General features: G+C 45.3%; 1 protein-coding gene across 3 annotated transcripts in view; it reads left to right on the plus strand.

Moving 5' to 3' along the window:
• The first annotated feature begins 2702 nt into the window (after positions 1–2702).
• Positions 2703–19638, plus strand: part of DDO (D-aspartate oxidase) — a 29220-nt gene continuing 12284 nt past the window's right edge. Inside the window, exons 1-5 of one of the 3 annotated variants that reach the window (XM_028494547.2) lie at positions 2703–3346; positions 4357–4694; positions 6758–6933; positions 11459–11567; positions 15024–15200. In XM_028494547.2, the coding sequence (XP_028350348.1) occupies positions 4513–4694; positions 6758–6933; positions 11459–11567; positions 15024–15200 (644 nt within the window). In that variant the 5' untranslated portion in view covers positions 2703–3346; positions 4357–4512. Of the gene's footprint in view, positions 3347–4315; positions 4695–4813; positions 4911–6757; positions 6934–11458; positions 11568–15023; positions 15201–19638 lie in introns of those variants that run through there. The other 2 variants (XM_028494548.2, XM_007117959.4) reach the window with 2 other exon arrangements.

Genomic DNA, 19638 nt, shown 5'->3' on the forward strand with positions numbered 1-19638 from the left:
TTTTTCTTTTTTCTTTTGCCCTACCCAGGTACGTGGGGAGTTTCTTGCCTTTTGGGAGGTCTGAGGTCTTCTGCCAGCATTCAGTAGGTGTTCTGTAGGAGTCGTTCCACATGTAGATGTATTTCGGATGTATTTGTGGGGAGGAAGGTGATCTCCGTGTCTTACTCTTCCGCCATCTTGAAGGTCTCCTCCTTTCAGCCATTATTGTGGTTTATCTGTCCATTCATTTACTTGGATCGTCTTTAATGTCTTTCAGTGAAGTATAATTTTCTCCATAAATCATGCACATTTCTTGTATTTATTCCTAGGTACATATTTTTATTACAATTAGAGATGTTAAGTTTCTAATATATTTTCTGTTTATTGTGGGCATAAAGGAGGGTGCTTGATTTTTCTCTGTTGCTCATATATCCAGCAACCTTGATAAAAAGTGTTTTTAACTCAAAAGGAAAAAAAAACCCACTTTATTGGGAGAAAAATTGGGCTTTACAGCATAACAATTCACAAATATGTCCTAGAGGAAGCCAAACGTACTTTGTTCCTCTAGCATTTCTTAGTATGCACAGCTTTCTGATTTTATACTTGAAAAACAGTGATGTTGTATATCTATAATACTTGGAAGCTAGTCATATGTAGCACATCAAACCTGTCTCTGGTTGTAAACATTTCAAGGAGTACTTTACCACAGCATTGGAAAGCTCAGAAAACAACCCACATACAAGTAGGTAAACTTCAGGCAGGTGAACTTGTTACCAGTTCTGTTTAACTGTGGACCATACATCAACTTGACCTCAACAGGCAATGAAGTGTGAGGGGCAGTGGAAGCACGTGGATTAAACAAACAAACAAACAAACATAAAACCTGGCTATCAGCCTTCTCACTTGGGCAAATGAACCTCTCTTTACATCAGTCTTCTCATTTGAAAATTCAGGATCATAATAAAATGTCACTCACAGGACTGAAAAGATGAGAAACTATATCTACATCATTTAATGCCACCCTGCACAGCCCAGATACTGTACCATGCTGTTTCTCCATGCACTTTATACGATTCCACCATGCAGTCAAGGAGAGTGTGGCAGGCATCCTGTCCAGCCTTGGTCTTGGCCAGTTGGCATTTGGAGCCCATCATGCTTTCCCTGTTCCGATTTGATTGTGTCCTACAACATATAATATGTTTCTCCCTTGAGGACTCTGCAATTTAAATTGTTCTGGTGGGGCTTCCCTGGTGGCGCAGTGGTTGAGGGTCCGCCTGCCGATGCAGGGGATGCGGCTTCGTGCCCCGGTCCGGGGGGATCCCACGTGCCGCGGAGCGGCTGGGCCGGTGAGCCATGGCCGCTGGGCCTGCGCGTCCGGAGCCTGTGCTCCGTAATGGGAGAGGCCACAGCGGTGAGAGGCCCGCGTACCACCAAAAAAAATTAAAAAATAAAAAAAAAATAAATTGTTCTGGCGATAATTTTGGCCCATAATAGCTGCAGGGAAGACTTACTGTGAAGCTAGTGAAGCACAAACTTCAGACTCACTTCCCTCACTTGCACAGGCTCTTGAGAAAGACCTTAGCAATTGATTTATTTGGTTATAAATCTTGGTAAATTTTGTAAAAAATATTTGCAAAAGTAAGATCTATTCACTGCAATCAGTTAAGACCACTATCTCTCTCTTTTTTTTTTTTTTGCGGTACGCGGGCCTCTCACTGTTGTGGCCTCTCCTGCTGCAGAGCACAGGCTCCGGACGCGCAGGCTCAGCGGCCATGGCTCACGGACCCAGCCGCTCCGCGGCATGTGAGATCTTCCTGGACCAGGGCACGAACCCGTGTCCCCTGCATCGGCAGGCGGACTCTCAACCACTGCGCCACCAGGGAAGCCCCAGACCACTATCTCTTTCCGCTCTGTTTTCCTTCTGTGAGATTTCCCCTGTCAGATGACATCAAAGTGGTTACAGACATTTTGTTCTTTCATGATTTTGTGTATGTATATATATATATATATACACACACACACACACACACACACACAAAAGACGGCTTAAACCTGTATAACTTCAGATCCAAAAAAAAGCTGAACCTGTCTTCCTCCCCCCACCCCCCGAATCTCTGTTAATAGCTATGTTGTTAGGTATAAGTTCATATTAAAAATATACTCTCCGAACGTATTCAATTGAACAGTCAGTTCTGAGGGGCTGACCTGTCCCCTTTTGATCACTCTTATCAAATACTTACCACATACTCAATACAAAGGGTTCATTCTGTAAAATGGCATTATGCAAAGGGGGTACATAAATTCTTGTGGTGGTGAAGAGGAATATTTTCTTATTTAATATTGTGAATTTTGACTATGGAAACCAGTCTGTGGTATCTCCCCCCAACAGAGTGTCTGGGAGTTGTGGGTGTTCATGTCTTATCTGAATTTGCCAAGAGTCAGTAATGGCTGCTCATTTTATCTCTGAAGCCCACACTGTACCAGTATATACTGACAGCTTCTTGTTCCCTAAGTAACTTCATCTTCTTCATTCATTCCCTGCCTCTTCCTGTGCCCACCTACCCCTATCAGGGACCAAACGTTAGAGATTTTCTTGGATGTACAGGTAAGTCTTTTTTTTTTTTAAAAAATATTTGTTTATTTATTTGGCTGCGTAGGGTCTTAGTTGTGGCATGTGGGATCTTCTGTTGAGGTGTGCGGGCTCCAGAGCATGCAGGCTCAGTAGTTGTGGTGTGCGGGCTTAGTTGCCCCGTGGCGTGTGGGATCTTAGTTCCCTGACCAGGGATCGAACCTGCATCCCCTGCATTGGAAGGTGGATTCTTAACCACTGGACCACCAGGGAAGTCCCTGTACAGGTAAGTCTTAAAAGTCTTATTTTATAAGGAAGAAAGTGTTCAATTATAGACTCTGCTCTACTTTTGTGTCCCAAGTCAGAGCTAAGCCAATGTATCACAGGCTCGAATCTCCCTGAACTCACCCCTCCCATGCTTCCCTGCCCCAACCTGCAGCCATACACTGCTGAATCCCTGGTCCCATGAGCCTTGCTTCCTCAATAGCCTCTGAAGAGGCTATTCAAGTTCCATTGGCTTGAGGCCCTTGATGTACTGGCAAACTAACGCACCAGCAAGGCTAACATGTCTCGAGCCATTGATGCCCATGGAGAGCAGAGCAGGAGGGGCTGGTGGGCAGGGAGGACCCCAACACACTGCACAGGTGAGGCTCTGGGGACCTCCAGAGCCCAAAGTAAAAAGTTCCTGAAAAATTGTTGGAGAGGACTGTGAAGCTGAGCTCGCCTGCAGTCTCAGGGAGATCACATCAACTCCTGGACTTCAGCACCTTGTCAACCACAAGTCTGTTCTCTATGTCTGTGAGTCTATTTCTGTTTCTTAGATAAGTTCATTTGTGTCATATTTTAGATTCCACATATAAGTGGTATCATATGGTATTTGTCTTTCTCTTTCTGACTTACTTCGCTTAGTATGATAATCTCTAGGACCATCCATGTTGCTGCAAATGGTGTTATTTCATTCTTTTTTATGGCTGAGTAATATTCCATTGTGTATATATACCACATCTTCCTTATCCATTCATCCGTCGATGGGCATTTAGGTTGCTTCCATGACCTGGCTGTTGTAAATAGTGCTGCTATGAACATAGGGTGCATGCATCTTTTCAAATTATAGTTTTGTCTGGGTATATGCCCAGGAGTGGGGTTGCTGAATCATATGGTAATTCTATTTTTAGTTTTCTGAGGAACCTCCATACCGTTCTCCATAGTGGCTGTACCTGTTTACATTCCCACCAACAGTGTAAGAGGGTTCTTCTTTTTCCACACCCTCTCCAGCATTTGTTATTTGTAGAAGGAATTTTACACATCTTAATTCAGCAGGTGCTCACAAAATTAGTTCATTTCCAATTTTCAAATGGGGAAACTGAAACTCAGAAGCAAGGTGATTTGTTCAAAGTAAAACAGACAGGTCTCCTGACACCAAAGTACATGCTTTGGTTAAGACTTTGAGCCTTGGAATCTAACACTCAGATGAAGCTTTGCCACTTAAGAGACTTTGGGCCTGTCCTTAGTCTTTTGGAGCCTCAATTTGCTCATCTATAGAGTGGGAATAATAATAATAGTACCTACCTCATAGGGTGATTGTGTTACATGGTATCATGAATGTGTCTGGCACAGGGTTAATGTTAAATACATATTAGTTACAATATTATTATCATTATTCTGATACTTCAAACTGCTTCCCTATAAACAGACTCACTGATTGTAAAGTGTCTACTACACAGTGGACACTCAGCAAATATTTGAATATGTGGGCTAAAGATCATTTGATTCTTATCCTATATTAATTCCTGAATCATTTTTTCCAGCTGCAATCAGGTCATCATCTTAGTGATCAACAACATTATTCTGCTCTCACCCAACCCCACTCCCACCCCCATCAGCTGACTCAGCAGAGCCAGGCACCTACAGGAGAGGGCTGCTAACTCGGGGCAGCCACATGAGGAAAACGCGTCTGCTTCTGGATGGAACATGCTGGAAGTTGGACAGGTTCACCCCTTATTTACCACGCTTACAAATCAGTTGGAGAAATCCCAGATTTGTGGCAAGACAGAGGGTTTGTAAACCAGAAAGAGAAGCGAGGGCTGCCAAGCATGGACCGGCTTCCAGGGGATCAGCAGAGCTGCAGCTCCACGGATGAGATGAGGTCAATTGCTCCTTTCTCCAGGGTAATAAGTGACAGAGACAGAGGCGTGTGGGCCAATGGAGATTCAGATTAGAGGGAATGTCCTTAATAAATCCCCCAATGGGAAGCAGTTTTGCTTTTTCTTTCTCTCAGGGCACTAGACCAACCACTCACTGGGAAAACAAGTTTTGGTGCCAGAGCCTTCGGTGGGTTCCAAGGCTGCCTTTTCAGAGACAGGTACTTGAATGCTCCTGCTTTCTGCTCAGGGGTGTTTCTGGACCTACTCCACGAGTTTGGGGGTGTGTGTCTAAGTGGGATCAGGTGACAGAGATCCACAGGTCACTGGACCAGAATGTACCCACTTTGCTGGGTCACTTTTCTCTTCCCTGGTGGCTGGATATTCTCAGCCACAGGTTACTTTCTCTTGCAACTTAATTTATTCGAGCTATTTTGAGAAAGTTGCTGGGAAGGGGAGGCCTTGTGAAATAGGAAAGCCGGTAAGGGGATAGGTGTCTGCTTTCTACCTCTAGGGGGGGACACGCACAGGACTACGCTCCTCAAGCTTGCCCCCCAGCCACTGGTCTGCTCCTTGCCCTGGACCCTTCCCATCTCTTCCCTCTGCCATGGCAATCCTGTTCCTTCTCAGCTAGCCAGCTCACTGGGGAGCAGTGAGATAAAATTATGGCTGAGGAAACTGTATACTGCTTGAGAAATGGAAATAACACACACTAAACCACTTTGGAAGACTTTACAATATCTCAGTGCCAGAGACCTTCAGAGACGGAAGTGAGCACTGACTGCTTTTGCTATACTCACAGTGGAGCGAACCATGCCACTCCCTCCTGAGAAAAGATGAATTTTACGTGCAGGTGGCCATGATTTGTACCTTGTGACCTGATGCCCTGGCTATTGCTGACTGGACAAGGAAGGGCACCTGTGCCAAGGGCAGATTTATAGGCTCTGTCAGCCCAACAAGCTGGGCTGGGGCTAGAGCTTTGTTTAATAGGGATGGTGACGACCAGTTGGGCTAATTGCATTTTCTCTCTCTGGAGTTTCCACCTGAGACCTATTAGGGGAAGTTAGCTGGAACCAGAAGTGGAAAGATAAGCAGGGAAGCGTGGGGGGACACGGGAGCTGACAGTGGAGAGGGCTCAGTGGACACCTGGTGCTCAGAGGTGAGGTGGTGGGAGAGTGTTGAACCCTCATCAACCCTCTGGTTTCCCCCCTGGGTGCCAGTCTCAGGATGCCCAGCCCAGGCCCCTGGATGTCTGTCTCCTGCATTTCCACATGGACTCTCAGAAGAAGCCCCCTTTACAAGAGAACCTCAGTGCATCTCTGTGCATCCTGCACCCGCAGGATCTAAGAAAGAATTCACCTGGCCTGGTTTACAGATGAGGGAGTGGAGGTCAGGAGACCATGGGTAACTCCCCAGTTTACGGAATCAGAGCTCGAGTCCACGAAGGAATCCAGGCTCCTTACCTGGAAAGCCTGCTCTCAGAGGGTGGGGTTTCAGGACAGGGGTGTTGATGGGGGGAGCGGGTTTCCAGTTAGAGTGAAGAGCAGGAGAGATGCTGAGTTCCGTTGTTCAGACTTTGTGTCACCTTGTCATAATTAAAAAGCAGTTTGTAAGCAGTAACAGCTGAGTTGTAAATTGGCCCTGGGTCTGGGTCGTGCCCTCTCAGTGGCTGCTCCTCAGGAGGTTTCTGGGAGCAGGTGCAGCAGCTCTGCTGCTCTTGTCCACCTCGCTTACTTCACCGACCTTCCCTAGGCCGTGTCCACAGGGAAAATGGTTTAGGGATGTAGAAATCCACCCCCAAGGGCAGACTTACTCAGCTGTCCTTTGTTCTAAAGGCAACTCCAGGCAGGTTTGGGACTAATGTCTAAACTCCATGGAGATCTTGTCCGTACCCTGACATTTAATGGAAAGAGGGCTTACAGGGAGCTCTCTTTATCCCATGAGAAATGCCGGCAAGAAAGGTCGTATTTGGAGAGGCTGTGGACCTAAGGAAAGAACCTTCAGGCTTTGTACTGGATGGAATAACTCTTGAAACAAGGTTTGTAGCTCACACTGTGCCTCCTCACAGGCCCATGGATACAGTACGGATTGCAGCCGTGGGAGCTGGTGTGATGGGGCTCTCCACCGCTGTGTGCATTTCCAAACTGGTCCCGCGATGCTCCATTACAGTCATTTCAGACCAGTTCACTCCCGAGACCACGAGTGATGTGGCAGCCGGAATGCTTATTCCTCCTGTCTATCCAGGTGAGAAAGAGATTTCTGCTCCTCTGTCAGATATGATGGACATTAGATAGAATGGCGTTGGTGGAATTCTGTTGACAAAGACAGCTGGATGTTCACGTAAGTGTAATGTGCACTTTTGACATCTTGTTGGTTCATCTGTTAGGAAAGGCTCAGTTATGCAGCAAGACAGAAAGAACCTTCAAATCTTAGCAGCTGAAAAATCAAAGGTTGGGCTTCCCTGGTGGCGCAGTGGTTGGAAGTCCACCTGCCGAGGCAGGGGACGCGGGTTCGTGCCCTGATTCGGGAGGATGAGGATCCCACATGCCGTGGAGCGGCTGGGCCCATGAGCCATGGCCGCTGAGCCTGCACGTCCGGAGCCTGTGCTCCGCAGCAGGAGAGGCCACAGCAGTGAGAGGCCCGCGTACCACAAAAAAAAAAAAAAAAGCAAAGGTTTATTTCTTGCTCATACTGTATGTTGATTGAGTATCAGCAAGCGTTCTGTTCATCACTCAGGGGTCTAAGCTGATGAAGCAGCCAGAGCCTTGAATGTGGTCAGTATCTGTAGCTGGGGGATTGAGAGCTCTGAGGGGTCTTGCCTTAGCAATGAAAGGTTCATGGCCAGGAAGCAATGTTCATCACTTCTGGTGACAGCTCATTGGCTAGTGCTAGTCACATGCTCCCACCCTTCAGAAGGAGGCCAGGAAGTGCAATTCTATAAGGCTCCCAGAAGGTAGACAGACAGAGTATTTGGTAAACAGCACCAATGGCTACCGCAGTTGGTAACTGGTAACTCGAAGTCTTTCCACTGATACCAGTAGTGACCATCAAGTCAGAAGATACTTGTAATGGGACTAACATTATCCTCACTTCTAAGCCAGTTTAAAAATAATCAGTCAATATGTATCAGGACTAAAAATGCATTGATTTTAAAAAATAATTAATTAATTTGTTTACTTATTTATTTTTGGCTGTGTTGGGTCTTCGTTGCTTCGTGCGGGCTTTCTCTAGTTGTGACCAGCGGGGGCTACTCTTCGTTGCATTGTGCAGGCTTCTCATTGCTGTGGCTTCTCTTGTTGTGGAGCACGGGCTCCAGGCGCCCAGGCTTCAGTAATTGTGGCACGTGGACTCAGTACTTGTGGGTCGAGGGCTCTAGAGTGCAGGCTCAGTAGTTGTGGCGCACGGGCTTAGTTGCTCTGTGGCATGTGGGATCTTCCCAGACCAGGGCTTGAACCTGTGTCCCCTGCATTGGCAGGCGGATTCTTAACCACTGCACCACCAGGGAAGTCCCAAAGCATTGATTTTTAAAAACACTTTCATGCGTCCTTTCCATTCTGTATCCTTCATACGAAATGGGAAGAGGAGGAAATAGCATTACATAGGAAACAAAATCACTCTGCAGCTAATGAAGTTTATACTCACTGTCTTCACTTCCTCATTTCCACTCTCCTTTCTCCCCTTTAATTTTAGTGTTTATTTTTGTATCAAAGTTATACATGGACATAGTTTAAGCAGTCAAATAATTATAAGTTATTACAAAAAAACAGCAATCTGGATTTTGAAAATTGCCCTGCCCATTTAATCTGGAAACTCATGTCTCCAGTTCAAGATACAATCTCTGAGTTACCCAATTGCCGATTCCTCCCTCCTGCCGTCTCTGCCTTTCTGTCCGGAATTGCTGTTTTGCTGGGCTTCCTGGACGAGTCCTCCCATTGGCTCAATTTTTTCCCCTTCCTATTTCTATCTTTTTCTCTTTCTACTTTACTTTCTGGGAGATTTTCTCAATTTTTTCTTTTGCCTTGCTGTTGGATTTATTATTTCTACTGTAGCATTTTTAATATTCCAAAGATCTTTTTTATTCTCTGAATTTCCCTTTGTTATACTATTTGTGTTCTATGGTTGCAATATCTTATCTTTCTGAAGACACTAGTAATAGTTTTAAAAGTTTTTCCTCCCTGCATAGTTTCTGTTGTCTCCAAGTTGTGTTTTTTTAATTTGATGTGCTCATTTTTCATGTTACAGGTTTTCCTTGGCCATGTGGTCATCTTTACCTGTCTGTTGACCTTTAAGAGCAGGATCCTAAACAGCTGATGGGAGTTTCTGGGTCCTTGCGTAGGGCTTGTTGCCTTGAAGCTCACTGGAGTGAGATGGGAGTGCTGTTTGGTTGGAGAGCCTCTGATGTCATTATATTTAAGTCTTTCTTCTTGGGCAAGTCATGTTCCCCAGAGAAGAGACTTCCAGTCCCCTGGCTGGGGTGGGTGAAGGCCTGGATGGCAGCATTCTAGAAGGAGTGGGAGAAGAGGTCTGGGGTCTTAGCTTGTGGTTTGCACATGTTTCCTTAACGCTCTTGTTTTTACTAGGGTATCCCTGCCTTTGCCTGCACTTGGTGTTTTCCTAGTCCAGAGACACCCCCTGCTTCACCTAACAGAGGATAAACCCATTTTCTGCCAGGGTGGGGAGGGCAGTGGCCTCACTATTGCAGTCCAGGAACTTGGCTTTGTCAGCACCCGTGATGCTAGTGTACCTCTTGGGAGCTGCCTCGCAAGAAACAAGCACAGGAGCCTGGTGTGTTTGAAGAATGCTAGTTCACACTGGACACCTTTCTTGTGACCAGAGTCCTTGTGTCTGTCTCCCAGGCATACCCTTGTATGCATCAGGCCCAGGTGAATGGTGAGAAGGCTGCCTGATAGTCATGGAATCATCTTCAAATAAGGAGGCTCACCTGAGAGTTCATTCAGGCCACTGAGGCCCACCTCACCCTTTGGCTGGGTGATTGGGGCCCCTGGATCAGAGTCTTTCTCTCTGGCGCTGCTAGTTAGGCTTTGGTTTTCTCTCTGGGCTTCTTTCAGACCAGCCCCAGTGATGAAAATCTTCTGTGCCCATAAATGTCAATACCATATGGGGACCATACTGTCCCATAGGTTTGTTGTGAGGATTAAATGAGTTAATACATGTAAAGCATTTAGAACAGTGTCTGGACATAGTAAGTGCTATGTCAGCACTTGCTATTGTTATTACCGCTACTCTGGCTACAGTTTTCTTTTACCAGCACTTGAACATGAATTAGGTCCCAGGCTTGCTTTACCCACTGTTGAACTGGAATTGTCTATTCTTTTGGGGTGACTTTTGCAGTGTGTGAATAGCAGTCACTATTTTGTCTTTTAAGGTTTGGAGTGGGAACGGGGGTGTGCATTTCAATACAGCCTTGTACACTGCCTTAGATTGTTGGGGTATAATCCATATAAGGTCTAATTTAGTTCTTTGCAGTTTATTATTTATTTCCTCCTTATTTGTAAACCAGTAGACCCAGTCTGCAATTTTGGGAGTGTTGAGTTCACACGATCATATGTTTAAAGACAATAGCACAGATCCACTACTAAATAAATATTTGCTGGCTCCTGAACAAGTGAATTGCTTTAAAACCTGCTACTGAAATGCCCTCATTCACCTGGAAGCAGGATGCCTCCAGGGGCTTTTCATCTCTACCGTGAGCTCTAGGGACATCTCTCCAAGCAAAGCTGACCCAGTATCCTCTCTGCTCAGTTCCCCCATCTCCTCTGTGTCTCCCCCTATAGCAGCCCCTCAGGAGTACTGTTCCCCAGTCCCTGGCCTGACCCTGGACTCTCTCTTATGACCTTCCCACAGGGATCAGACGGCCAAATACTTCATCTACAGTTGGATTTGTCAGTGCTTCTGTGTCATGCTTGCTCTCTGTGCCTACACTGGACACTTATTTGGGGGCTTGAACCCTGACCTGTATTTTCTCCCTGGAAGGCCTGGAACCCTTCCAGAGCTATGTCCAGGTCCAATCTCTTGTACACAGGCAGAGATGCCTGGGGGATAGGGGGCACTAGTCCACAGGACTCTGACAGAGAGGTGTGGTCCCTGCACACCCCTGGTGACCCCAGGAATGCTACTCCAAGCTGGTCTACGATTCCATGGAATGGAGGGGGATGGAGGTAATGGCAGCCTTGGTTGGGGCTGTAGGGAGCTCAGTTCCACAATGCAGGCCTTGTTTCCTTGTATCAGAAGGGTGAGCAACCTTGGCTTCCCACTGATGTTCAGTCTGTTCTTCGACCTGGTTGACCTGGGCCCCACAGATCTCCCCTTATCTCCTGCCATGTTTTCAGCCCTCAGGAAAGAGGCCCTGGGTTCTTTCTCCTATCATCTGGACTGTGTGGCCAGCTGGATGCCTCAGCCAGATTGGCTAACTTGGCTCAGATTGTTTATGGACCTTTCAAGGACCTCTGGAATACGCCTAGTGCCAAAGGCCAATACGCCCTTTCCAGCTGGCCCATATGTTAGATTTTTCCTTCATTGGTTGATTTCCCCTCTGTTGATTAATAATTATATGAACCAACCCTGACAGCAAGTGTCAACATTCAAAACTCTGGTGGCTGACAGATCCTCCACCACAATGTGGTACTTTATCTAAATGTTTCTCCCTGCCTCTTTAGTTTTTCCCAGTTTGTAGGAAGGAGCTTCTCTGAAGATAGTCATTGTCATTTTTTTCCTTTCTGTTCTGCTTTGCTTTTCTCCACCATCACAGACACACCCATTCACAAGCAGAAGCAGTGGTTTAAAGAGACCTTTGATCACCTGTTTGCAATTGCCAATTCTGCAGAAGCTAAAGATGCTGGTGTTCTCCTGGTGTCTGGGTAAGAGAGGAAATCTGAAGTTCTTTTAGAATTTAGTGATCTTAACAGACTTTAGAGTTCAACAGAAAATATTACTGAGTACCTGCTATGAGCAGAGTGCTGAACTAGATGTAGGAGGATTTAGAAGAACATTTTAGGCTTTACTCCAAAGAACTCAAGAAAGACAAGTTATAGCATTAGACTTTTAAACAATAAACAACCATTATAGTTTCTCATCACAAATGCTAATTTGAGTTTCCTCAGGGAATATGCAGTGATTTACAAATATGGCTAAAAAAACATATAGCAGGTAAACACCGAGTTTGGGTTATATGGGGCTGATGGGGCGGGGGGCTGCTGGAAAGCAAACAGGTGTGATTGATATGGGAATGGGTGCAGAGGCCCAAGGCACAGGCACATCTTTCTTATTTGGTGTCCATGGAGAATGAAGTGTTCCAAAAAAGCAAATTTTATAGGTCACTAAAGTTACCTTTTTTTGTTTTTTTTTTTTTTGCGGTACGTGGGCCTCTCACTGTTGTGGCCTCTCCTGCTGCGGAGCACAGGCTCCGGACGCGCAGGCTCAGCGGCCATGGCTCACGGGCCCAGCCGCTCCGCGGCATGTGGGATCTTCCCGGACCGGGGCACGAACCCGTGTCCCCTGCATCGGCAGGCGGACTCTCAACCACTGCGCCACTAGGGAGGCCCTAAAGTTACCTTTTAAAGTGCCATTTGGGAAAAAATATTTCTGAAATGGTTAGCAAGCTTCATTTGATTTTTCACATCCAATTTCAGAAGAAATGCAAAATTAAATAAAAGAGTTTAAAATATTAAACATTTCTAACACACACTGGCACTTAAAATATGACAATACCTTTCTATATCTTCTCAAACAGAAATCACTAACCATGCTATCACTTCTAATTTATGACATAACACATACATTGTCTGTGTTATTCTATGTGATAACACAACTATGCCCTACAGCCTCTGAAGAACAGAGGCATGTCTGCCTTTTACTAAGTTCTCAAAACCACTGAATCTTTCATGCTGTTTAAAAATAAATTGTCCTGTCTCCTCTTTTGAGTTCAGGCTGTCTGCTGACATTTTCTGCTGGTGAACGTACCTTCATCAGGCAGATTTCCACCCGATTCCTCTTCTTGCTCTCCCTCACCATCACAAACACCAAACGATATTGAGATCACTAATTTCTCAAAGTCCCTACCCAAAGGAGCAACTTTACTTCTCTACCTTCTGAAGATGGATTGAAACTGTAACTGTCTCCAGGGCCAGTTGATAAGCCACATAGAAACATCGTTGTCATTGATTTATGGTCACACTTTGTTTTCGTCCAAACCCAACACGACCCAGTCTAATTCACAAACATCAGCTCTCAGTAATTTTTGGAAACAGTTGTGTCCAAGATTCAAATGTCCTTTCAAGAGCAAGACTTTGCCACTATTGAGGATATTAAAAGGAATGTACTTTAAGCCATTCTAAAAAAGAGTTATTTATTTTCCTCATATGAATGATTTTTATCCCACTTGCTTCCAAAAAGTATTTGAATCAGTCAAGTGAAGATAAGGGGACAAATGTCCTATGCACCTTGGCATAAGTATAAACTTTATTCATCTATTTATTCCTTCAAGACAATTTACTCAGCATTCACCAGTATCAGGTACTCTTCTAGGAGTTAGGGAAATAGAAATGAGCAACTTAGTACATATTGCTTGGCATATAGTAGATGCTCAATAAATATGTGTTGAGTGACTTTTTAGGAAAGACAGACATGGTCCTGCCCTCATGTGGCTTATGTTCTGTAGGGAATGTCCTAAATCTAATGAGTTACATATGAGACATGAGTCACCAAGGGAAGAGTACAGGGTGCTATGGAAGCATTTACCTGGAGAATAAACTTGCTCTGGTAAGTTATGAGAAGCCACTCAGAAAAAAAGTGATGTTTCAGTGGAGACTATCCTCATGAGTGTAGGTTAGTCTGCTGACCCTGTAGAGGTGAAGGGGACAGAGATAGGGTCCAGGGCAGAGGAGGCAGCATTCAGGTAGAAGCAATAGTACATGCATAGACCTGAACCTAGGGTGACCCTGGTGTGTTGGAGGGACTGAAAAACGTCTAGGGTAATGGAAAGCCATTGAGGGATTTACACAGTGAAGTAACTGATCATATTTGCATTTCAAAAACATTCTGTCTGCAGTGTGGAGAACAGATTTGTGGAAAGAGAGATGATGGTGGGATAGATTAGGTGTTGATAGTGGGTATAGAGAACAGATGGATTTGAGAAATGCTTATGAGGAGATTAGATGGGACTTGATAATTGATGGCATGTAGGGGATGAGAGAGGAGAGAAGGTCAAGGATGATTCTCTGGTTTCTGGAGTTAGCACCTGGGTGGATGGGGAAAGGGGGAGGGAAAGAGCAGTGGGCATGGGGTAAATGTCTGAGACATGGGGGTAGACTTCTCCAGTAGAGAGTAAGCAACATGGGTCTGGATCTGGTTTTGGAGCTCAGGAGAGAGAAGAGGGGTGGAGATGTAGTCTTCTGAGTGTTTGGCCTATAGTATGATGGTGAAGACAGGGAAGAGGGCAATCTAGCCCAGGGAGAGTGTGCAGAATGAGACAGCAAGAGGGCCTGTTGTAGAGACCTGCAGCAAACAACATTTATACCTTCCACAGGAACCGTATAGAATGAATAACTTAGAGACATAAATTCCAGTACATTAATTACCATAGCATTAGCAACCATGTATAGCACTCAAATGATTTCCCTTGCTATTTTAGAGCAGCCATGCTTTACAACATTTATTCCTATTGATGTAAAGAACCCGATACTTATAAATCCAAACATATGCCTCCAGCTATTGATAGCAAAGTTACAGGCTTCTTGTTAACAACTAATATCTTTCTAGCCTCATCAGCCCCAGCCATGACTGAACGATAACAGGGCTTCTCCTGACAGCTCCTGGCTTCTCTTATCAAGAACGTAACATGATGATCTACAACTTAATTCATAATTCACAGCCCTGTCTCCTGCACCACCACCGTTGCTTGTTCTAACTTAGATAGTTTGTTCAGAATTGAGGCCAACCTTTAAACTTTTGATGGTTTGCTTATACTTTATGTAAAGCATTATGCAAAACAGAAAAATCTTTCCTCAAAAATGCATCATCATAAGTAAATAAAGAAAATCTGGGCAAGAGCTTTTTAGAAAAAGAGAGTTAAATTCAATCTTTAAAAGACACACAACTTTTTAAATGTCTTATTCCAACGCCGCACCCCCACCCCCCCGCCATGAACATTTTAAATTTAGCTACTGAGTTATCTGAACCTGAGAGAATTGAAGAATAATTTCTTTCTCTGTATGGGTATAAGAAGTGTGTTTTTAAAATGCTTTAGAGAATGTAACATGGAGTTCACTAGAAATTTCATAGAACTTCAGGAAATTTTTCCACTTAATGTGTTTGAGTTGGCAGATATTTCGGAGCATTCCTACTGAGGAAGTGCCATTCTGGTCTGATGTGGTGCTGGGATTTCGAAACATGACTGAGGATGAGCTGAAGAAATTCCCCCAACATGTGTTCGGTCAGGCTTTTACGACACTCAAATGTGAAGGCCCTGCCTACCTCCCGTGGTTGGAGAAAAGGTCAGTTGAAGTGGCTCTTTGCTGCTTTCTTTGTCTGTCACACCCATAAATAACTTCATAGCTTCTCTGTGGTTCCTCAGAGCTCTGTGCACTGTGTATTGCTGTTCATTAATGGCTAGGGCTTTGTACAACATTCTGAAGACACTGTGTCACAAGGAGTGAGTCACACCCAAGTTAGTAACACGTACATCTTGCACCTTGATGCACGATTTGGTCCTTCTCTCCCCACCAGTAAGACCCCCTCGTTGAAACAGTATCTTACTTTGCTCATCCGTAAAGTGAGATGTTTGGAGAATATGCTTCCAGCTGTAAAATGATATGATTTACTCTAGTTCTTTCGAGAATCTTAGGCTTGTTATAAGTTATTTTTGAATTTTTTTCTCATTAGTGAAAAAGAAAATAACCCCATTATTTTATTTTGTTATGAGCAAGAACTTTAAAAGTGAGGGCCTATCTAAATTAGGTAATTGCTTCCTTACCAAGTTCAGCCCCAAATTTCATGAACTTGCATTTTGGCTTGGTTTTCAGGACTTTCTGTTTCCAGTTGGTTAGGAAACACATCAAGGGTATTTTCATTTGAGACACATCAATAAATCTCTCTCTAGTTTCATCTTGAAATTGCAAGCATGTTGAGGGTTGTGAAACTTTGGCCCTTTCAATCCCCAAGTCTGTATATTTAGTAGATGAATAGGAACAATGCAAATTATTGTGTAAATGTTGGAAAAGTGACTTCAGGTAAGCAGTGGCAACAATGGCTTGGTCCCAGATGTAGGAGATAGGATAATTAATTGGAATAATTAATTAATTCCACAATTCTTTGTTGAACTTCTATGTATACCTAGCACTGTGCTAGAAGCTAGTCAAAAATGAAGGATAAAATATGATCAATTTTAAGGAATTCATAGTCTATTGGGGATGATGGTGTATATATGTGTGAGCACATTGATATACATGTTAATTAACAATTACAGTAACACATGTGATGAGGGTTAAATACAAATTTATGAAGGTGGATTGGGAGTGCAGAGGAAGGAGCCTAAGTCTGTTAGGCACATGCTGGGAGCACCATGATATATTTTTGTAGCTTTATAAGTGCTCTTTTCACTTTTATCTCTTAGCAATTTATATGGGACTTTTTTCTTCTTAAAGTGCCAGTTTCATAAAACCTACACGTTTGTGCCTTGTCGCTGGCCCATAAACCCCTGTTTGTATGCTAAATTTAAACCACTGTATATCAGCTGATAAATGAATATTTGAGCCATCGTGTGATGGAGTTACCCATCAGCCAACATTCCAGTTTCAGGGCATCACCATATTTTCTGAGTGGCAAGGTTGTGTGGTGTTGCATTTTTGTCTTTATATTATAAAGATGCCTGGAAAAAGAACATTGGAATTGCTAATGCTATTGATACATAGTTGAGGTATCATATATCTTAATAAAATTCAGATAAGGGCAAATTATTAGGCAAGCCGTAAGTGGCAGAGCTCTGCTGTAAATATATGCATATTTTTGGGGGGCCACCCTCGGCCAGTTTCACACGAGAACATATATTACCTGAACAATTTGTTCAAGTATCACCTTCTAGAAAACAGGCCCCTTATTTCCATAATAACCTTATTTTCTAGCCTAATCTCTAATTGTGGGATGAAGGCCTGGGAAAAATCTTGATACCCTCTCATTAGTTGGAAGCCTGCTGTCGGCGTTTTACTTCACTTAAAATAACCCTGAGCGAGTGGTACTTTGTGCCAGCGGGAGCCACCTCCTGACTGCAACACCATCGGGCCTGATGACCAGCCAGCTGGAGTCGTGCCCTGGAGCATGCTGCTTCCTGTCTGTTTTTAGGTGACAGAGTCAAGGAGAAGAGGTCTGAGGGGCCGCTCTTGTCCCCACAGAGTCCCGGGGAGGACTTTTTAGGTCCATTTGTTTGATATACATGTCCACCATGACAGTGGGTAGGGACATGAGTGCCTCAGACAGTACACACGGTACACACAGTCTGTTGCAGGGAAGCCACGAGGAGACCCTCGTCCTAGCTGTCCCACCCCCGCCCCGCCTCCTGCTTTGGTACCCCCTAGGTCCCTGATACTTCATGCTTCCTCTTTTTTTTTTTTTTCCTGGACCGGGGCACGAACCCGCGTCCCCTGTGTCGGCAGGCGGACTCCCAACCACTGCGCCACCAGGGAAGCCCCATGCTTCCTCTTAACCCCCAATGAGGGGCCTGCACAGACAGTATGCAGGGGCCTCCTCTCTGTAAGATTGGTCATCCCCCCTTCCCTCAGGCCCTGGCACCTGACCAGAAGGCCAATGTGGAGGAGGAAGAGGGTCACCCGTTCCCTTTACTCCTGAGGAAGGCTTTGTAGGGCTGGGACTCCTTTAAGCCCAAGGCAACCCTCTCAAGGCAAGGACTTCAGCCCAGGTGGGAGGCCAGGCAGCATGGTGGTGAGAGCGTGGGACCCCTGGGGCTCCCTCTGTAGGCTGCCACCCACTTTCCACCATGGGATGACCCAGCTGGGGAGCCATACAATCCCTGCTTGTTCCTCACACCCAGGGTCTGTTATGTTGCCTCCTACGCCCCTTCTACACAATGTGAGTGTTCAGCCTGCAGCGTTCTGACTCAAAAAAAGGCATTTCACTCAGCAAGCCATACAACAATGCCTTCAATTTAAGCTCTATCCTTCTGAAATAATATTAGTTTCCAGGAAAGAAAAAAAAAGTTTTTAACCACAAATTAGATCGTTAGCATTTTTCAAAGAACAGAAGGAATCATCCCCTTCTCAAAAAAAAAGTATATCCAGTAATACCCAGAACAAACAAATAAACAAAAACCCCTGAGGATTAATCAGCCATGCAGATCATGTTTTATATCTTTGGCCAGTGGAGTTATATTCTGCTGCTTTGTACTTGCCCTTCCAGGAAATGAATCATAGAGGCAATAAGTCAACTGAGCCTGTCTCTTCACCAGGCATCCTACCTAAATAAATCATCCCGGCTGGAGCAGGATGGTCCTGCCTTGGGAGACATTCAGAAAGCGGGGTGCCCCGTTTCGGTGCCGGAGGCCTTGTAACGTTGGTGCATTGCCTTCTTTCCAGCAGGCCACGCCTTATTCTGTGGCCCTGATAAGGGCCCTGCACTGAGCACAGCACTAACCACATTGAGCTTCTCTCCCTGCACTTTCCTTCCCACTCATCTAATGAGTCCTCTCTGTTACTTTCCCTGCAGGGTCCCAGACTCTTGTCTCCTATAGTTTCTGTTCTTCTATGTGGCCTGACTCACAGCAGTGCCTATACTACTCCCTTGGCAGTTGGACAGAAATATGGATTGTACATCAGGCATGTGACAGGTCATCCCTGCCTAACAAATGTCCAACTTGCAAAGGTCCCTTCCTGTGCACAGTAGACCCCTGCTCCCCCATGCCCAACACACCCCGTGCCCGCCAGAGCACAGCCTTCCTTTTCCAGGCCCCTAGACAGTTCCTCCTACTCTCAGCATTGGCCCCTGGCCCTTAACCAGAGGAGCCATGGGCAAAAGTTGGCCTTAGACACAGGTCTAATATGAACGCCCACTTTCTCCCTGGTTATGCAAGGATGAGGCAGGACGGCACCAGCCAGGAAAGTAGAAAATGATGGTGTTTATTTATTTTTTTATAAATTTATTCATTTATTTATTTTTGGCTGTGTTGGGTCTTCGTTGCTGCGCCTGGGCTTTCTCTAGTTGCGGCGAGAGGGGGCTACTCTTTGTTGTGGTGTGCGGGCTTCTCATTGCGGTGGCTTCTCTTGCTGCAGAGCATGGGCTGTAGGCACACAGTCTTCAGTAGTTGTGGCACACAGGCTCAGTAGTTGTGGCTCGCGGGCCCTAGAGCACAGGCTCAGTAGTTGTGGTGCACGGGCTTAGCTGCTCCGCAGCATGTGGGATCTTCCTGGACCAGGGCTCGAACCCATGTTCCGTGCATTGGCAGGCAGATTTTTAACCACTGCACCACCAGGGAAGTCATATTTTTTCTGATGATGGCAACAAGGTTAGTAGGGGATAGATGGAGGCTGGCTGTGGTGCAATGGCCTTGGGGGCTTCCACTGGGGCTCCAATTGCTGCCCTAAGACAGTGGAAGAGGGGAACCCCACCTGCTGGACTGACTAAGGGTGCACGGCTGCTCCCCTCCGGACCACTCTGCCTATAGAAACCCCAGGCCTCATCCACACCTCCTCCCCAAAGGGAACAGAAGCTGCTCCGTGACTGAACAGGGCTTAGACCGATTAATATAAGTTCGTGCAGTGGACAAGGCAGAGGTGGATCTTCTGAGAAGTGGGAAATAGAATGCAGTTTATTTTATTAGAACATGCATTGCAGCAGAATGAGTGAGCAGTATGGTCATCAGATGAGGTTAAAATTATCAGGTTAAAATTATATGGCGAGAGAGAGAGAGAGAGAGAGAGAGAGAGA

The sequence above is a fragment of the Physeter macrocephalus genome, chromosome 10, assembly GCF_002837175.3.
Source record: "Physeter macrocephalus isolate SW-GA chromosome 10, ASM283717v5, whole genome shotgun sequence".
NCBI classification, from domain to species: domain Eukaryota; kingdom Metazoa; phylum Chordata; class Mammalia; order Artiodactyla; family Physeteridae; genus Physeter; species Physeter macrocephalus.